Source organism: Manis javanica, chromosome 11 (assembly GCF_040802235.1).
Source record: "Manis javanica isolate MJ-LG chromosome 11, MJ_LKY, whole genome shotgun sequence".
Lineage (NCBI taxonomy): Eukaryota > Metazoa > Chordata > Mammalia > Pholidota > Manidae > Manis > Manis javanica.
The window spans coordinates 105,613,818-105,630,756 of NC_133166.1; the positions used below are offsets into that span (position 1 = coordinate 105,613,818).

Genomic DNA, 16,939 nt, shown 5'->3' on the forward strand with positions numbered 1-16,939 from the left:
CTGGCACACAGAGGTGTCCGGGAAACACACAGCGCCCGCCCTCAAGGGGCTTCTGGCAGTATAGCAGTACATGACCTACTTTCCCTTACTTCCAGGGTTGTCTGTATACCAGCCTCCCGTGTCTTTGAGTTTCTATATCCACAGAGAGGATTTTGGACTTTTAGATATGTGACTGTCCTCTGGCTTCTCGAAGTAATCCTGGAAGGGTCATGCTTCCAGTGATTCTGAGTATTTTTACTCCTAAGTTGAGGGGCCACCACCCACAAAGCATGAGAAGAACATTCCCAGGTCCCCGTGGAGACAGCGGGCTCCCCGGGAAATGCCAGGTCCTGGGTCAGAGGCTACAGGGTCATTGATTACTGCCATTCCCTCTTTGTCTCTTCCTGGAAGAGCAAACAGGATCCAGCCTTGGCCCCTGCTCAGAACTCCCTGGGGCCCTGTCTGCTCTCACACTGCTCTGAACTGTCACCAGCATTCAGCAATGGACACATTTGATCTCCACAACCTGGAAGGAAGCAGGGCAAAGTATCAGTATTTCTACTACAGAGACGAGGACACTGTGATTTGCCCCAAATCACATGTCTCATGAACGGCGAATCAGAGCTCAAAGCCAGGTGTCCAGGCTCCCAGTCCAGCATTCATTCCTTGAACCTCATTCCTCAACTCCAGTGTAAGAAAGGAAGGCTCCCTACAGGAGGGCGTGTCTTTTTCGGAGGAGATGCCCTCGCAGTCTAGCTGTGTGTGTGTCTCAGCAGCTGGCTTGTGCTTCACTATGTGATCTCAGAGCAGGAAGGCCCTGCAGAGACCATCCGTGCCCAAGGGGGGTGAGGCCCAGCAGAACGCTGGTGGTTCCGGGTCCCGTCCCGGCATCATCGCCTCCTGCTGTCTGGGGCCGCACCTCATTCCTCTCAGGGCAGGAACTGCTCTGCTGACCTTGCAGTTCTGATCCATTAGGGAAGATAAGATTCCTCAGCCTCATCTGAGGCTGGTTCCTGGGTCGAAAGCACCTAGATATAGAAAGTGCCCGCCCGCCCAGAGGTGCCTCAAGGCACTGCAAAATTCCAGCGCTAGCCTCTGTGTTCAGTCCCTCCCTCCAGGCGAAAAGCTGAGCTTCCTCTGCCCTTCACACACTCTGTGCCTCCAGCCCCAAGTCCAGTGTCTGGGGGAGACAGTGCCTTTGACATTCATTGTGTTTTCGGGGCTGTGGGAACTCCGGTGTTTGCTTAACTGAACCCGACTATCTCGTTTTGGGAGCAGCTGGCCTTCTACGGGGCGTGTTGTGTAGTTTTGCAGCCCCACAGAGGAAGCACCGCGCCGCTCGGGTCGTGGGCTTTAGGGGCGGTGGGCCGGCAGGTTCGGGAGCCCGGGGTGGGGACGGTGCGTCCGGGGAAGGCCCAGGTGGCGCCGGGAGCTCGAGACCCGAGATCTCCGGTCCTGCTCTGACTCTCCCGCCCGGGTTTTCTTGGCCAAGTCGGTTTCTCGGCAAGGAGCTCGGCCTGACCCCGTCCTCGGGTCCCCGCCCCACCCCCGGCACCCGCGGCCACGACGCCTGCGGGCGGAGGCGGGGGCCGGGCGCAGGGCTGGTCCGACCGGTTCTGGGCAGGAGCCCTCCCTCCGGTCCCAGGCGGCCGACCCCCCGCGCGGGGCCCGAGGTCCGGCGGTCCGCCCGGCGGCCGTCGGGCAGTCCGCGCCGCGCCGGGGCCGGAGCCGGGGTCCGCGCGGCCCGGGCGGGATGCCCCCGCGGGGCCGCCCCTGGGCGGCAGGTGGAGCGCCGGGCGGGCGCGGGGGAGGCCATGTGACCCGCCCGGGCCGGCGGGGCGGGGCGCGCAGGTGAGGCGGCGGCGGCGCGGGGCGGGAGCACACGGCCCGCGGCTCCGGCAGCATGTCCGTCGGCAGGAAGGACTGGTCGGCGCTGTCCAGGTGAGCGCGGGGAGCCGGGCCCGGGCCGGACCTCGGCCTGGCCGCTCCGCAGCGGGCGCAGAGCTGGGGCCAAGCTGGGGGACGCCCGGGGGCCAGGGTGGGTGGTACCCCCTCCTCCACAGCAGCCTTCTCCCCTTCCCTTGGGGCCTGGGGCCGCAGAGGGTCCCTGGCCGGGAGAGCCGCCCGCAGGGCCGGGGCCGGGGTGGTGTTGAGGAGTCACCGTCCAGCCTCATTTCCCGAGAGAAGCCCTCCTCGCAGCCCCGTTCCTCTAGGGAGCCGTAGGGTGGGCCGCCTTTACGGTCTGAACACAGGGGCCAGTGAATGGGACCAGAGGGAAGCAGACCCCCCAACCCCGCTTCTTTGGTGAGGCTCGAATTCTGAGCATGGCATGCTGAGGTGGTGTCTGGTCTGGGTGACCTCAGAGAGGTGCTGCCCCCTCTGTGCCTCAGTCTTTGTTTGTGAGCTGGTTCCTCAAGGTTCAGGGCAGTGGGTATTTTATCCCTGCCTGCCGGACATCCTGTCAAGGGTAGAGAAGTCTGGGGTGAGGGCCTTCCTGGGGGCAGGCCCTCATCGCGGCAGGCGATCCCTGGTGCCTGCTCGGATGCTACCCTGCACCTCCCCAGGAAGGGGTCACAGGAGCATCTTCACCTCCTTACTCCCCACTGTCCCATCACACACACACTTCTTGTCCTTAAGGAAACTGAGGCCCAGGCAGTAGCTCAGATCCCCATGCCTTTGATCCCCTAGGCTTTCACCAGGTAGAGATTGGCCTTTGGGCCCCTCCCAGGTGGTCGTTTAGGTACTGAGGACTTCCGTGAGGCCAGGGCTCTGCAGGTGCAGACCCGCACCCTCCCCAGGCCTTCCCCATCAAGGCAGATCTATTTTAGGTGTCCTCCCTGGCTCTGGGACCTCCTTCTCCCCCTGCCTTCCAGAGGACTCCAGAGCTTCTCTAGCACCCCGAGCACATCCTCCCCAGGGGTTGGGGTCCCCCTCCCCAGACCCTCAAGACTCCACACTCCTCTGAAGCCCAGTCCCCTGGAACTCCTTGTGGAGGGGCCCATGGGGTCTAGAGAGGGGAAAAGGTAAGCCCCAAGAGTGGAGGGACCTCGGTTCTCTGGAAAAGGAACCCAGGCTGCCACAGAGGTGGGACACACCCCAGGGAAGTTCTGTGCTGAGGGTGGGGCCGGGGGGTCAAGGCCTTGGACTCTATGTGGGCCAACTGCCCGGGTTGATGTGGGAGTGTCTTTGCTTCTGGGTGGGGGCCTGTTAGTGCCTATGGAGAGCGCCTGTATGGATGTGTGGGCACAGGTGTGGGCAACGGGTTTGCGGCCTGTGCAGTAGGAGATGTGATGTGTGTGCGGGTGGTAGCTTCTCAGGTAGCTGAGCTTGGGCCTTGGGGGTCCCAGTATGTTTGGTCCAAATGTTTATTGAAGATTTCAGTACAGGCGCTGGGTTAAAAATACAAGCAGACACCATTTTCTCAGGAGCTCACAGCCTGGTGGGATGTATGTGATTCTGTGTCTGAGAACATGCCTGGATATGTACAGGGTGTGTGTGGGGGGTGGGTGGACAGCTGGAACTTTGAAAATGCGAGCAGGGTCTGCAGCTGAGGCGGACCTGGTCTCACATGGCTGCAGGGTGGGGCTGAGTTCCCATGGGGTGTCCAGAGTAAGTGCCAGGGCAGCCCTGGGGAACCAGTCCTGCCACAGAGCCCCTGGCCTGGCCCCCGCCTGGCCCCAACCTGCAGGGAGCCCCGTGGGCACATACATCTGCTGCCAGCAGGCCCCCTGATGAGGCACCTGGAGTGGAGGACCGCTCCTGCCCTGGGTGAACAAGCCTCAGCGGGCAGGAGGGGAGGGGCTGTGAGTCACTGGGCGCCGAGCCTCCGCTGGGGAGGACTGTTCGGAGGGTGTGACCGGTATTGCCCCAGCCAGGGCCCGGCTGGGAGAGGAGGGCCAGCCTGCTGCCCATCCTTGGCATGAAGTTGAAATTCCTGTGTTCCAGCTCTGTGAGGGGGGCAGTGGTGAGCTCCTGGCTGGGTTCCCTGGTCAGTGGCCTGGTGATGGGTGAGGCTGGGCTGGGCCTGTCCGTGGGGGGTGAGGATCTGAGAGCGCCCAGGACTGAGCTGCCAGCGGTTAATCATTCCCCTGCCTGGGCCTTGAGCAGCCCCTGCACCTCCCAGTGCTGCCCAGTCCTCTCCGACACCTCTCCCTAGACTGGCAGAGCTAGAAGGGTCCTGTGACCATCCATGGTGGTCCCTCATTGCCCCTCATTGGCCAAGGGGGCCTAGGCCTGGCCCACCAAGGCCTAAGGCCACACAGCCAGTCAGAGCTGGGCCTCCCCGCCCTGTGCCAGGCCTGGGCTCTCTTGTATGTCCTTTCCTTCCAAGATTTGCAAATCCTCCGTGAGCCCCAGGTCTCCCTAAGGCTTCCAGGGCAGTCCTCTCGCCCTGCCTCTACCTGAATGGGAGCAGCTGAGCCCTGGCCTGGTTTTTGAGCTGCTTTGGGTCTCCCACAGGGTTGTTCTCCTGAGGTCTTCCTCCATCTTTCCTGTGTAGCTGATGGCAGGGCTGTGTGTGCAGCAGAGAGAAGGCTAGCAGCCCCTGTGCAGTGCAGAGCCCAAGACAGGGTGTGTGTCCCCAAGTGAAGGCCAGGAGAGAGGAAAGTGAAGGCCTGGCTCTGGAGCCCAGAATGTCAGTGTGTTTGCTGCGGGGCTTCCCCGAACCTCTGCTCTCCCGGGCTGCACCGCCAGCCTGTCCTGGGGTGGGGAATCCTGCTTGGACAGAGGCCCTCCCAGGCTCTCCCAAGAACTAGGGCTCCTCTCCAGTTTAGGGCCAGCCCTCCCAGGACTTCGTTCCTGGCCCTTGGTTATGGTTAAGGGTGTGGGCTTTTGAGAGGCTGACCTAGGTTGGAATTCTTGGTTCCTTCTCCTTTGCTTCCTGTGCTGTCTTGGGAGAGAGAACCTCTATGAGCCTCAGTTTCCTCATCTGCAAACTTTCCCTGACAGGGTAGCGGTGAGGTTTAATGTCAACAGTTTTTGTAAAATGTTTGGGACGGTGCCTGGTGTTGCCACAAACACACAGTAGGGCCATCACTTCTTCCTCTGTTCCCTTACTGACGGGTTTATCATAGCTCACACATTCAATAAGTATTTGTGTGCTACTAAATGTCCAGCACAGTTCTGGAGCCCTTAATGTTCATTTACTTATTACTGAGGTTTCAACAACTGCACCTGTTGAGGTCCCTCTTGAAGGCTGACCTCTGCCCCTCCTTCAGGTCCATCCATTTCCCCATCTTTAGAGGCTGATAGCTCTTGGCTTATTGGAGATAACATTTCTTCCCCAGGGTGGCAGTGATGAAGGATTTGCGTTTTGCCAGGGCACCAGGGTTGAATGCGGCGTGTGATTCCTCAGCAGCAGGGCAGGTGACTGTGTCACCTTGAGCAAACTGTGGGGTCATGGCATAAAGCCAGCCAGCGGATGCTCAAGGACTCCTGGGCCCCACCTCCCGCAACTCCAGCCCTGGAGACCCTTCAAGGGGCTTGAGTCATTTCCGAGAAGACCAGGCTCTGACAGGTCGCACACCACAGAGGGCCTCACTGGAGGGCAAACAAACACGCTGCTTCCCTGAGGCCTGAGGGGTGTGTGTGGGAACAGGGTTGCTCAGAACCAAGGAATCCTGGCCTTTCCAACCCAGCCACAGGTGTGGTCAGGGAAGAGTAGCTGCTGACTTTGTGGGTCGTGTTCCCAGTGGAGGGTCTCTCAGCTTTGGAGGGTAAGAGCTGGTTGCAGACATGGACCAGAGCAGAGGATGCATCCAAACGAGGACAGAGCTGAAAAGATGGCCTCAGATGTAAGCCAGCTGAGGTTGGAGTTTCTAAGTCTGAACAAAGGGAGCCAAGGAGAGGTGGGCATGGGATCTGGGCTCAGAAGAGACCATCGGTTCACGGGCAGTGAAGGAATGTGGGATCAGTCTGCAAGTGTGCGTATCTCACGGGGCTCATGGGAAGGCCCAGGGGATCTTATTTAAATTCTGTGGTCTCAGCCCTGGGCCCTTGATCTGCATCCACTTATGGAGGTCGAGTAGAGACATGCCTGGAGCACGAGGCATTGATTTTCTCACCAAGAGCTGCCCTGATGATCAGAATTGGGAGGTTCTGGAAGTTTCCCATGCAAAGGCAGCTCCTTGCCTGTGGGATGATGGGCAGGTGCTCATTTTCCAGAGGCAAAGAGATGGGCAGACTGCCTTCGAGGGGGCTTGGGACATGCTCCCCTCCCTGTTCACACTCTTCCTTATCAAGTGGAGGTTTGGAACTTGCCCCGGGAGGAGAGCCCTGCACTTCTGAAAGTGGCCTCTACACTTGGCACGCGTTCTGAGCCAGGTGCCATGCAGACGCGCAGGTGCCCCACCCTGTGGTGTTTCCTCTCCCCGCAGGACAATGCCCTCACACTTTCTTTTGAAGCCTCTCGTGCCCTCTCCGCTCTTCTTATTCGCGTGTCTTTAAAAAGGAAACAAAATTTAAGATGTGTTCAGAGTGAGGAGACATCAGTGAAGAGCAAAGAAGACCGAGGCGTTCAGCCAGGGAGATGTATGGACTGGGGGGAGGACTGAGTTCCAGTACCTCTGAGGGCGAGAAGCCCCGGCAGAGTAGTGAGCACACGGGTCCCTAGTCCCGTAGAGAGAGCAGCTTGGAGACCGAAGCCAGAGCTGGACAGGAACTAGTAAGGAGACAATGGGGACCCATAAAGAGGAGCTTCTGACCACCAGCAACTCTTCTGAGAAGAAAACAAATAAATGGGACAGTAGCTAGAAAAGATGTGTATTCAGGAATGTTTTTTAAATCGAGCTTTGACCCCTGATAGTGCCAAAGGGGAGACCTTGAAGCCACTGCCCTAACTCTGGGAGGGATGAGGAAGGCCTCTTCTAGATCCTTCCAGTCACTGGGAGGCTCTGGAGAGGCCCCACCCGGCCGACCCTCGCAGCCTGCTGCTCCCTCATGCAAACCTTCTCTTGGGGCTCCGGGCGAGGGAAGCCTTGCCTCCTGCTCCAACGAACCCCCTGCCCTCTGACCTCCAGGCCTGCTCCGTCCGTCCCCTCTGCCTGGACGGCCTGTCTCTCCCCTGCCCCCCCGACCCCGCTGAAGTCCTGCTCGCCCGCTGAGGTCCGGCACAGGTTCGGTCTCTTCTGTGGGCCTGTCCGGGGAACGTTGGCCTGCAGTGACTCTTCTCCTCTGCGGGGCCGTTTCTGCTCCTTGACTGGGGAGTTACTGGTGGAAACGCTTCCCTTTCTCACCGGAGAGTGGGTCTCTCCCAGGCAGCCTTGTTCCGGGAAGCCCGGTTCGTGACATGGTGCTGGCCCGGCCCAGTTGGCTCTGAAATGCGCTGGCTTTTGGCAAGGGCGGGTAGATACAAGGGGAGGTGGGCGGGCCGGGAGGTGGTGGGCGGGCAGATGCAAGGGGAGGTGGGCGGGCCGGGAGGTGGTGGGCAGGCAGAAAAGGCTGATCGGTGGGTGGGCGGGGATAGGTGGGGCAATGGTGGGTGACTGGGTGGATGGGTGTTTGGATTGACAGGTGGCTGGATGGGCAGATGGGTGGGTGAGGGAGGAGATGGGTGGGCTGCTGGGTGGCTGGCCAGTGATCGGAGTGACTGGGGGCAGGAACCAGAAGGAGGGTGTTCGGGCACCCCTTGCTTCCCAACACGTGGAGCTGGTTTTCTAAAAGGGGAAAGAGGCTTAAAGAGCTCCTCAAAAGTGAAGTGAAGATGATATTGGAATATTTTCCAGGAATAATTGGTCTTATTTGTGAGTCTCCACCCCCCAGAAGTGGAGAAATCCCATGGGTTGTTGAGTAATCCTGAGTTAGTTTCTCTGTGATTGTTCACTGAGGGATATTATCTCGAAATCCCAGGACCGAAAGGAGGAAAGACCCTCTCATGCTCACCTCCTCAGGCTGAACCGAGCCCACCTTCCCATGTTCCTAGTCAGTGCCAGAGAGGCGGCCCCATGTGCCCACTTGGGGGTCCAGAGTAAAACCCCCCCGAATGGTTCTCACCTTGGGTGGTTTTGCCCCCCAGAGGACATGTGCAATGTCAGGAAACATGTCAGATTGTCACAACGTGGTATCGAGTGGGTAGAGGTCAGGGGTCCTGCTCAATATCCTGTAATTCACCACAGTCCCGGGCACTACGGTCCCGGGCATCTGGCCCAAATAGAAACGGTGCTGAGGTCCAGAAACTCTGGTGCCCTCCAAGTGCCTTTTAGTAGCTTTAGCAGAAATGTAATGTCTGCCACAAATGTGAACCATGAAAAGAAGCAGAAAGAAACAGGAGATAAATTTTCATAATAGATCTCCCTTACACCTGTGTATCCAAAATACTGTCATTTCAACATATAATCAGTGTGCAGAATCATTCGTGGGATATTTTGGCCTGTGTTCGAGTCAGGTCTTGGAAGTCCAGTTGCATCTGCCCAGGCAGCCCCCGGGTCAGGCCCACGCCATAGGTGCCTTCAGACAGCGCAGGCCAGGAGGGTGTTCGCCCCCCCGCCCGGCCCCACTGGAGTCCACCTGGGGATGGTGCTCCGTCTTTCCTGGGCTGCCCTGACCCTGTGCCCACAGCCTGGCCCGGCAGTGGTCTCTGGAGGATGAGGAGGAGCAGGAGCGGGAACGGCGGCGGCGGCGGCGAAACCTGAGCTCGGCCACGGACGACGAAGCTCCCGGGCTCAGCCAGAGCGGAGCAGGGCCGGCGGCGGAGAGGTGCTCGGGCCGGGTGGGCGCGGTGTCCTTTCCCTCCGGGCGGCGGGGATGAGCATGCAGCCCCGGACTGTGCGGCATGTGTGGCTTGCCCAGGGAATGAGGCTGAAGGACCTGCAGGAGGACTTGAGGCCCCTTACCCGCCCTGGGCCCTCCTCAGCCCAGCCAGGCCCCACCCTCTTCAGAACAGTGATCGCTCCTGTCTGTGGACACTGCCCATGAATACTGTGCTGGACAGCACCCATTTAATCCTTACAGGATCCCTGAGAGAGGCATGGTTACCCCATCTCACAGGTGGAGAGACCGGGTCCAGGAGTACAGAGGTGGCCGGCTGGGACTGCACACCCGAACGGGGGCAGGGCCAGAGTTGTCATCCAGACCTCAGGCTGTGGCTCGGCTCTTTCCACCCTAACCCCGACCCTCCCTAATTCACTTATGACTGGAGGAACAGTGGGGCGAGCCCTGACCCTAGATTCTAGGGGCCTGGGGGAAAGGCAGAGAAGGGCTGGAATGTCCTGGATGGCTCACGAAATGAGTCTCATTTTACCTTCTAACAAGCCCAGTGTGTAGATTTGGAAACTGAGGCTCAGACAGTGACTTAATTTGCCCCCGAATCGCATGCAGAGCAGGGTGATGAGGAAGGAAAGGAAAAGAATCTCCTTTTGCTAGAGGGCATGGGCTGCGGGTTTTGGGCAGCCCTGTCATATTGCTCCCGTGCCCGTGGGTCCCCCAGAGAAGGCAGGAGAGGCTGTGTGTCTTCATCCTGGCAGCACAGATACCTGATTGCCACCCAGTCCCAGCTGCACTCATGTGCCTAACAGGAGTGCAGGATGGGGTACCATAAACTTTGGGTTCTACACCTGGCTCACCACTAAGAAGCTGTGTGATCTTTGATGCATCCCTGAATATCTCTGGTCTGCATTTAAGCTGCAAAGGGCAGGGACTGTATTTATTGCTTTCGACCTTCCAGCACAGGGCCTGGTACATATAAAGGAATTGTTTAATCAGGTGTTGTGGATTGGTTCTGAACATGGCATGGTAGGGCCTTACAGAGATTTATAACCTTTAAAAGCATGGTGTACTCGGTTCAAATGATATCTTGGATGCCCAACATGTAAAGCAGATGAAAGGAATCTATACTGAGGTGATGGGGAGGCCAGAGCTCTACTTCCTGACCCCTCCCTGGGGGCCCTGGGGACAGCCACTGGGGCGCGTACACCCCGGGGTCTTGCCCACCTCTGACATTCTCTGATTCTGTCTCCCACCCCACCTCCCATCTACTGGCTCAGACTGCCCAGCGTGGAGGAAGCAGAGGGGCCCAGGCTACCGCCCCAAGCCTGCAAAAATGAGGATGAGGACATCCCGGGCATCCTCAGGACGCGGCAGGAGCGGAGGCAGAGGCGGCAGATGGTGGAGGCTGCACAGGCCCCTGTCTGGGAGAGGCTGGAGGCAGAGCCAGGGAGGGACAGCACAGACCCTGGGCAGGCCAAGAAGCAGCCCCTCACGCCCAAGAAAGAGGTGGAGCTGCCCCCTCACCGGAGACTCAGCCGGGAGCAGCGGGGCCGCTGGGCGGGAGGGGAGGAGAGTGCGGCGGGCAGTGAGCCGGCGGGTGGGGAGAAGGGGGTCTCGGAGAAGACCCCGGTCTTAGAGAAGTCCCCCAGTCCAGAGAAGACTTCAGCACTTGGAAAGAGACTGATGTCAGGGGAAACCTCCACCCCTGAGGAGACGGTGGGCCCTCCTGAGCAGACATCTGTGCTGGAGAAGACAGCGGTGTTAGAGAAAAGAGCCATTGTGGAGAAAAAGTCAATTCTGGAGAAAATGAGTGTGTCAGAGAAGCTGCCGGGGAAGACATCAGGCTTGGAAGGGAGACTGGTATCCGAGAAAGCACTGCTCTTTGAGAAGCCACTGGTTTCAAAGCGGGCAGCAGCCTCGGGGTGCCCTGCCCAGGAGCAGCCAGCCTTTTGGGGAAGCCGGTCTGCCTCCAGTGAGCAGAGAGGAAGGGCCCTCCCGGAGAAGAACCCTCTGTCCTTGGCAGGACAGGGGGCGTCAGGCCCTCTGCCTGCGGCTGCCCGCCTCCCACCCATCACACTCCAGGTGGGTGTGCCCCTGCCCCTCCCATCCTCCCTAGCTGCCCCCAGTCCTCCCGAGGGGGTCCCTGGCTCCCTTGCTGTCTCCTGGCCTCCACCCTTCAGGCTGGCTTTGGCATTTTCTTCTTTCTCAACCTGCTTCCAGCCACCGTCAGACTAGGGGACACTGAGTCAAGGGCAGGCTGCTGGCAGCTGAGGGGCATCAGCTGTGTGCTGGGGAGCACCTGGCAGCCTGTGGCACTTCTTCATCCAGAGCCTGGACGTCAGGACACCAGCAATTGCTTGGGAAGCCTTGACTCCTGCCACAAGTTCCCTGGGGAAGCTCTGCCCGGTGGCCTGGCACTGCGGCACTGCATCCCCGACGCCTGCAGCAGAGGTGGCAGGGCAGGAGGCAGCAGAGGGAGGACTGGCTTATGCGCTCCCTCCTGCAGTTCATGGGCTGAGCCAGGCCACATGGGGTCCCCGTGGCAGCTTGGGCTCCGGGCTGCCCAGACCTCCTGTGTGACACCCCCACTGCCTCCAGGTGAAAATCCCCAGCAGGGAGGAAGGGGTGGACGCCTCCTCACCCACCCAGGCCACCTACAGCAGCTCCCTCAAACGCTCCAGCTCCAGGACCATCTCCTTTCGGGTGAGGGCCCAGAGCACCTTTGTCTCCAGCCCAGCGGAGGGCAAGTCCGGGATGCCAGCCGGCATTACAGCACAGGGCCTAGGTTAGATGTCAGGAGGATGCTGTGGGTGGAGAGGGCCTTTGGACTTGCATGGGTGGCCAGGATCAGAGGAAGCTGATCCGATGAAGGAGAGCAGGCTAGTGACCTAGAGGGTGGGTGTGCGTGAGCCTGAGCAGCCCCACCTACTGGGGAAGGCCGGAGCTGCAGGAATGTGGCCCAGGGCAGGCACCCTGCACCTGCGGCGTCTGTGCCCTCCTGGCTGGGCAGCCTTTGCTCTGAGAGGACAAACCGTGTGGACGGGGGACTCTCGTCTCCCTTATCCTGTATTTACTCTGTAGTTCCTCTGTTCACTGGGTTGTTGAATCACTTTGTGCTGACTTTGTGCCCCTGATGGGTGCCAGACCCCAGGGAAGACGCTGGGGCCTGGTTGACCAGTGCCTGTCCCTGTGCCCTGGGGCTCATGGGCAGTGAGGAGGCGGACAGGAAGATGGGGTTGCAGGCACCCCTAGAAGAGGTGGGGTTCAAGCATCAGCTCTGACCCGGCCTGGTGGGTGGAGGTGGTATGTCCCAGGCAAGAAAAGGGCCTTTAGCGGAGGGCTGGTCTGGGTCCAGCAGTGGAGAAGCGCGGGGGTCTGAGGAGGGGGAGGGAGTATTCTGAGGGCTGAGCCTGCCCCCAAGGAAGCTGTGGGCCCCCTGGGACCCCCACTCATCCATGCCTCACCTTCTCATTTCAGATGAGCCCCAGGAAGGAGAACACAGAAACAACCTTAACCCGCAGGTCAGGGGCCTGCAGGCTCTGGCTGTCTCGCATCTGCTCACGTTCAGCCTATGTTTGCTGAGCACTCGCCACCTGTCCTCGAGCCATGTGGTGCCATAGGACATGTGAGGGGAAGGCTCCAGCTCCTGCAGGGAGACTGGGTTAACATGAGGGACAGAGGCCCGATGAGATGGAGCAGGGAGGGAAGAGACCCAGGAGGGCTGCTCGGAGGAGGAGGGCGTCCATGGGCTCGGAAGGTAGAGGAGGGTGTAGCCTTGGTGCAGAGGGGTGCGGAGGGGGAGGAGGGCTTCCATTTGAAAAACAAACAAACAAACCAGAAAGAGGATCCAAAAAGCAGCTGTGCTTCTGCTTCGGGGTTTCATGCGCTCACTCTGCACCCGCCTGCCCCTAACGGCTGGGCTGCTGTCCTGGGCTGGGACTGGGGGCGCGGGTGCGGGCAGGGCCTACAGAGATGAATAAGCGCAGTTCCCACTCTCAAGCAGCTCACATTCGACCATTGACGTTTAAGAACCTCCCAGCCTGGAGGTGCCGGGGTAGGGAGACAAGGGGCTGGGGGCTCCTGAGCGCCTGTAACAGCTCAGCCTGCCAGAGCCAGACAACGTCACAGAACAATGGGTGTCTGAGTGGGGCTTGAGGAACTCGCATTTACAGATGGGAAATCAAAGGAATGCATTTTAAATAGAGGGCATAGCATGTGGAAAGGCACAGAGTATGAAAAGCCTGGGGTGTCCGGTTGGCTGGCACGTGAGCACGTGGGGAAAGGGGCTCGGGGGCACGCTGGTGTCAGGAGTGGGGCAGGGACCAGATCACCACAGCCTTGGAGCTGTGCTGTCTGGGGCCGCCGGCAGGGGGAGGGGGTAGAAGGTAGGCAGGATGGAGAGGAAGAAGGTTCCAGAGATGTTCTGAGCTGCAAGCACAGGACTGGGGAGAAATGGCAGGTATTTCTGATACTGAGGATGTTTTCCTGGATGAGATGTTTCTAGGGAGGTAGGGAACATCCGTGGAGTCTGTAGATTTTCACCTTGGCCAAGTCATTCTAGTGTCACTCAGTGATGGAGGTCACATTCTCTTTGCCAACATGGTGGGGTGGAGGGCTACTGTTCCTCAGGCTTGGGGGGGCAGGCCTGGCATCTCCGGGGGAGGGACTTCACCTGGCCTGCATCGCCCTGTCACCTTGCAGTGCCAGCGTGAGGCTTCCGGTCAGCACAGCCCGGCTGGGTGAGAAGCTGGAGAGATACCACACTGCTGTGCAGGTGGGCTGGCTCTTGCAGGGAGCAGATGGCAGCTGACCCGGGTGGTGGGCATGACCTGTGCCCCTCACCCTTGAGAGCCCGTGGTCTGTGTGCTTTGTTCCCAGAGATCGGAATCTGTCAAGTCCCCAGGCTCTTCCCGCACCGAGTTCTTTGTGGCTCCCGCGGGTGTTGCCAGCAAGCGGCACCTCTTTGAGAAGGAGGTGGTGGGCCGGAGCCAAGCAGAACCAGCCTCTGGCAGGAAGGTGAGAGGCTCGGGCCCAGCCGCGCATCTTCGGGCCGCTTAGGCCTGAGGCCTCCAAACCCAGAACCCTGGCCCGGGCAGTGCTGGAAAGCTCTGTATTGTCACGTGTCAGTTTGGACAGGACCTGCTGTTGACTTGAGTCACCATTCCTGAGGCCAAGTCTCCTGGGCTGTGCACGTCACTCCCTGGGGGACGTACTGGATGGATACGGGAACGGTGTCGGGTCCCATCCTGTGCCATGGGCTCTAGAAGTGCCATGCTGTCGCCTGTGGCCCCGGCCCTGAGATGGAAGCTTCTCTTTTCAGGAGAACTTGAAGCTTTCAGGGGTTGTGACATCAAGGCTCAACCTGTGGATCAGCAAGACCCAGGAGCCAGGAGCTCAGGACCCCCAGGTACCTTGCTCCTTCCTGAGGCCTCTGACTGTGGACTTTTCTGGTGGGATGACCTGGGTCAGCGGAGGGTTGAGCAGGGGCCATCCTCTGCAGGCGGGGAGGGCTATGATAAACTGCATCTGGTCAGCAGCAGAGAGGAGGCGTCGGCTCCTCCCTCTCATGGAGAGGAGGGGCCTGGAGATCCGAGCCCTTCCTGGTGTGCTGAGCCCCCATCTCCACCCTGATGCCCCCTCTCAGGAGGTGCAGAAAGAGTCAGCGGCCGCCAAGAGGACCCAGTGGGGAAGGAAAGCGGTCTCCTCCCTGGAGGCTGAGGTGAGAGGAGCGGGCAGGGGCTGGGCTGGGAGTTGCCACACCCCACGCCCACGGGCCCTCTGAGTGGCCTGCAGCCGCACAGTCTGCGTACCCAGATTGCCCCAGACCTGCCTCTGGGCTGGTTTGACCCGACCTGGAGACCATTCGCCGAACCCCTCCACTGGCCGTGCTTTCCCCAGCACCATGCCGAGTCCCCACCCCCTCCAGCCAGCAGGTGTGGGACCTCTGGTGCTGTGTTGGTGTTCCTGTCCAGGGCCGGCCCTTCCTTCAAAGGGACGCCCTTCCCTTGTCCTGAGAGACCTTTGCCCGCAGGTGTGACCAGCCCTGCTGAGGCCCACCTGCCCATCTGCGTCTCAAGGGTCCTCCCCTCCTCATGCCACCTGCTCCCTTTCTGCCTCTGGACCTGAGACGGAAGGAATGCCGGGCAGACTCAGCCAGCAGCTTCCCAGCGGTGTGCCTGGCGCCTCCTTGTCCCACCGCAGCCACAGCAGGTCCTGGGCCCCAGCGTCACCTCAGGGCACCGTGCCGGCTGTCACCAGCACTCTGGGGCCTGCACGGCCCGTCCGGAGACGGTGCCTACTTCCTGCTCACTTCCAGGGCCAGGGCAGTGCCGTCTCAAGAACCCCAGGGTCACCTGTCTGAGCTCCCAGCAAGCACCTCCACGTGCCTGTGACGTCTCTGCCTCACGGAGGCCTGGCTTTATCCACCGTGGTCCCTGGGGCCTGCTGGCAGCTTGCCGAGGCCCAAATCAGCCAGATCGGGAGGAGCTTGGTCTTCCCTGCGCCTCATCTCCCTGCTTTGTGCCCCTCAAACCCCCGGCCCCCTGCTCTGTCTAGGAGCTCCGTGCCTTTTTGTGCCCCCTCACCCTCTCCCTAGAAAACCTGTTCTCAGGAAATGCCTAATAAACTCGTTCACTCTCAGGTGTAAATGACTGATAATACCTTAAAAATTGATTCCTTTCTGGAGGCTTTGCTTTTTTGCTGGGACCAGTGGTGTGTGAGGAAGACTGGTCTGGCTGGGAGGAGGGGCCAGGCGGCATTTTCCCAGCAGTCCTTTCTCTTCCTCATGTCGTCCTGGGTTGCTACCCTCTTATCCTAGCAGAGTGACTTGGTAGGGTGCAGAAATGCTGCATGTAGTGCCAGGTCTGCTGCCACACCACCCCTACCTAACACGCATTCTCCCCGAATGCAGTCTCCCATTCCCCCGACATCCTGGCCCGTGTGACTTTGGAGAATGCCGAGCCATCTGAGAATCTAGGAAAAACCGAACTATGAAAGTCAGTGGTGGCCTGTTATAAAAAAAACCCTTAGATGTGTATTCCTAACTGGAGTTTACCTTCCTAATTGCTGCTCTGGGATTTACCCGGAACCAACTGGAGGGTGCAGGTGGGGAGAATAAATGCAGAGCTTGGTCGGTTCCTCCTTTGTCCCCTGCCCCCAGGCAGCACGCCCCGGGACTCAGAACATAGCCTTTTAGGGTGTCGCCAGGCCTCAGCTCCCCAAGCTTGTAGGGCACAAGCTGCCAGCCAAGGACAGCCAACCTTGTTGTGGCCTTTGTGGCTATGAGTGACCTTGGCTTTCGTCCTAGATCTGGGGCCGAGGGCCTGCCCCGCTGCCAACCTCCCGGTCACCCCAGGCTGCCCACCTCCAGCTGGTGCGTCTCCTGTGGCTGCCACTGGTACCTGCACCGAACTAGGGGTGTTGGGGCCCCTCATGACCAGGCCTAGAGCGTTTGCAAATTTCCCAGCTCCAGAGTTTGGGGTCAAAGCCAGGGGCAGGGGTGAGGAGTGGGGTGAGTGCTGCCTGGAGACTCCGAGGACCAAGCTGCTCCGGCCCCACCTGGAGCTCAGGGTTCAAATGAGGGCCTGACGGGTTTTGGATGCCCGTGTTCTGAACTTCGGGGCACTGGGGGCCACGGAGGGCGAGGGGTGAGGGTGAATTTGCCTAGTGGTATAACTGTCCTCACATGGCCTTTTCTTAGGAGAGGCTCCCAGAAGCCTTCCTCCAGGTGGAGGCCTGACTGGGGACTGCAGGGGCTGGCGTGGTCCTGGGTTTCTGGGTGCCCTGGCAGCTGCTGCCCCTGGAGTGGAGCCCTTCATGCCAGCACACCTTCCTTGGGATGCCCATCAAGGGCAGACTGTTGGGCAGAGTACTGGGAGGCATGACCCTCTGATTCCTCCCTTGCATTCACGTACCCCCCACACGAGGGACCTGCACTTAATCCTATTTGGGTTGCAGCCAATAATGAGGTGAGTGCGTGCACAAAATGATTTCAACTGGTGACTGGTGTGCGGACAAAGGCTTGCATAATGGTGGTGACTGGTGGCCAGGAGGGTAGAGGACTTCTCCTGGAGGAGGACAGTGAGCCCCCCTGGAGACAGCAGGTTCCCCTACCCTCCCACCAACTGCTGCTTGCTCTGCCTGCCTGCTTTCCTGCCCGGGTGGCCTTGAGACCTTGCAAGTGACCTGTCCTCTCGTGCCCTTGAATTTGCAAGCACCATATATGCTTCTTCCAGTAAAATTCTTTAGTAACACCACCCCT

The 16,939-nt window shown here is 59.8% G+C and overlaps 1 protein-coding gene across 4 annotated transcripts; it reads left to right on the top strand.

Annotated features, from left to right (window-relative positions):
• The first annotated feature begins 1,653 nt into the window (after nt 1–1,653).
• On the top strand, nt 1,654–15,318 carry LAD1 (ladinin 1). 4 transcript variants are annotated; one of them, XM_037015269.2, is made up of 10 exons: nt 1,662–1,920; nt 8,533–8,670; nt 9,957–10,761; nt 11,278–11,382; nt 12,157–12,200; nt 13,381–13,453; nt 13,558–13,695; nt 14,000–14,086; nt 14,324–14,398; nt 14,711–15,318. In XM_037015269.2, exons 1-10 carry the CDS (start codon nt 1,883–1,885, stop codon nt 14,714–14,716), a joined length of 1,509 nt encoding a protein of 502 aa, XP_036871164.2. In that variant the 5' UTR covers nt 1,662–1,882; the 3' UTR covers nt 14,717–15,318. The 4 variants fall into 4 exon arrangements, 2 of the variants coding, with proteins under 2 accessions (XP_073073258.1, XP_036871164.2); XM_073217157.1 differs by lacking the exon at nt 13,381–13,453 and having other exon boundaries at nt 1,656–1,920; nt 11,278–11,464; XR_012122963.1 differs by lacking the exon at nt 13,381–13,453 and having other exon boundaries at nt 1,658–1,920.
• The last annotated feature ends 1,621 nt before the right edge of the window (nt 15,319–16,939 follow it).

Excerpts from the sequence above, each read along its gene's own strand:
- LAD1 (XM_073217157.1), top strand. The coding sequence starts at position 1,883 with ATGTCCGTCGGCAGGAAGGACTGGTCGGCGCTGTCCAG. Across the intron at positions 11,465-12,156 it reads CATTACAGCACAGGGCCTAG|ATGAGCCCCAGGAAGGAGAA; the intron begins GTTAGATGTCAG and ends TTCTCATTTCAG. Across the intron at positions 12,201-13,557 it reads GAAACAACCTTAACCCGCAG|AGATCGGAATCTGTCAAGTC; the intron begins GTCAGGGGCCTG and ends CTTTGTTCCCAG.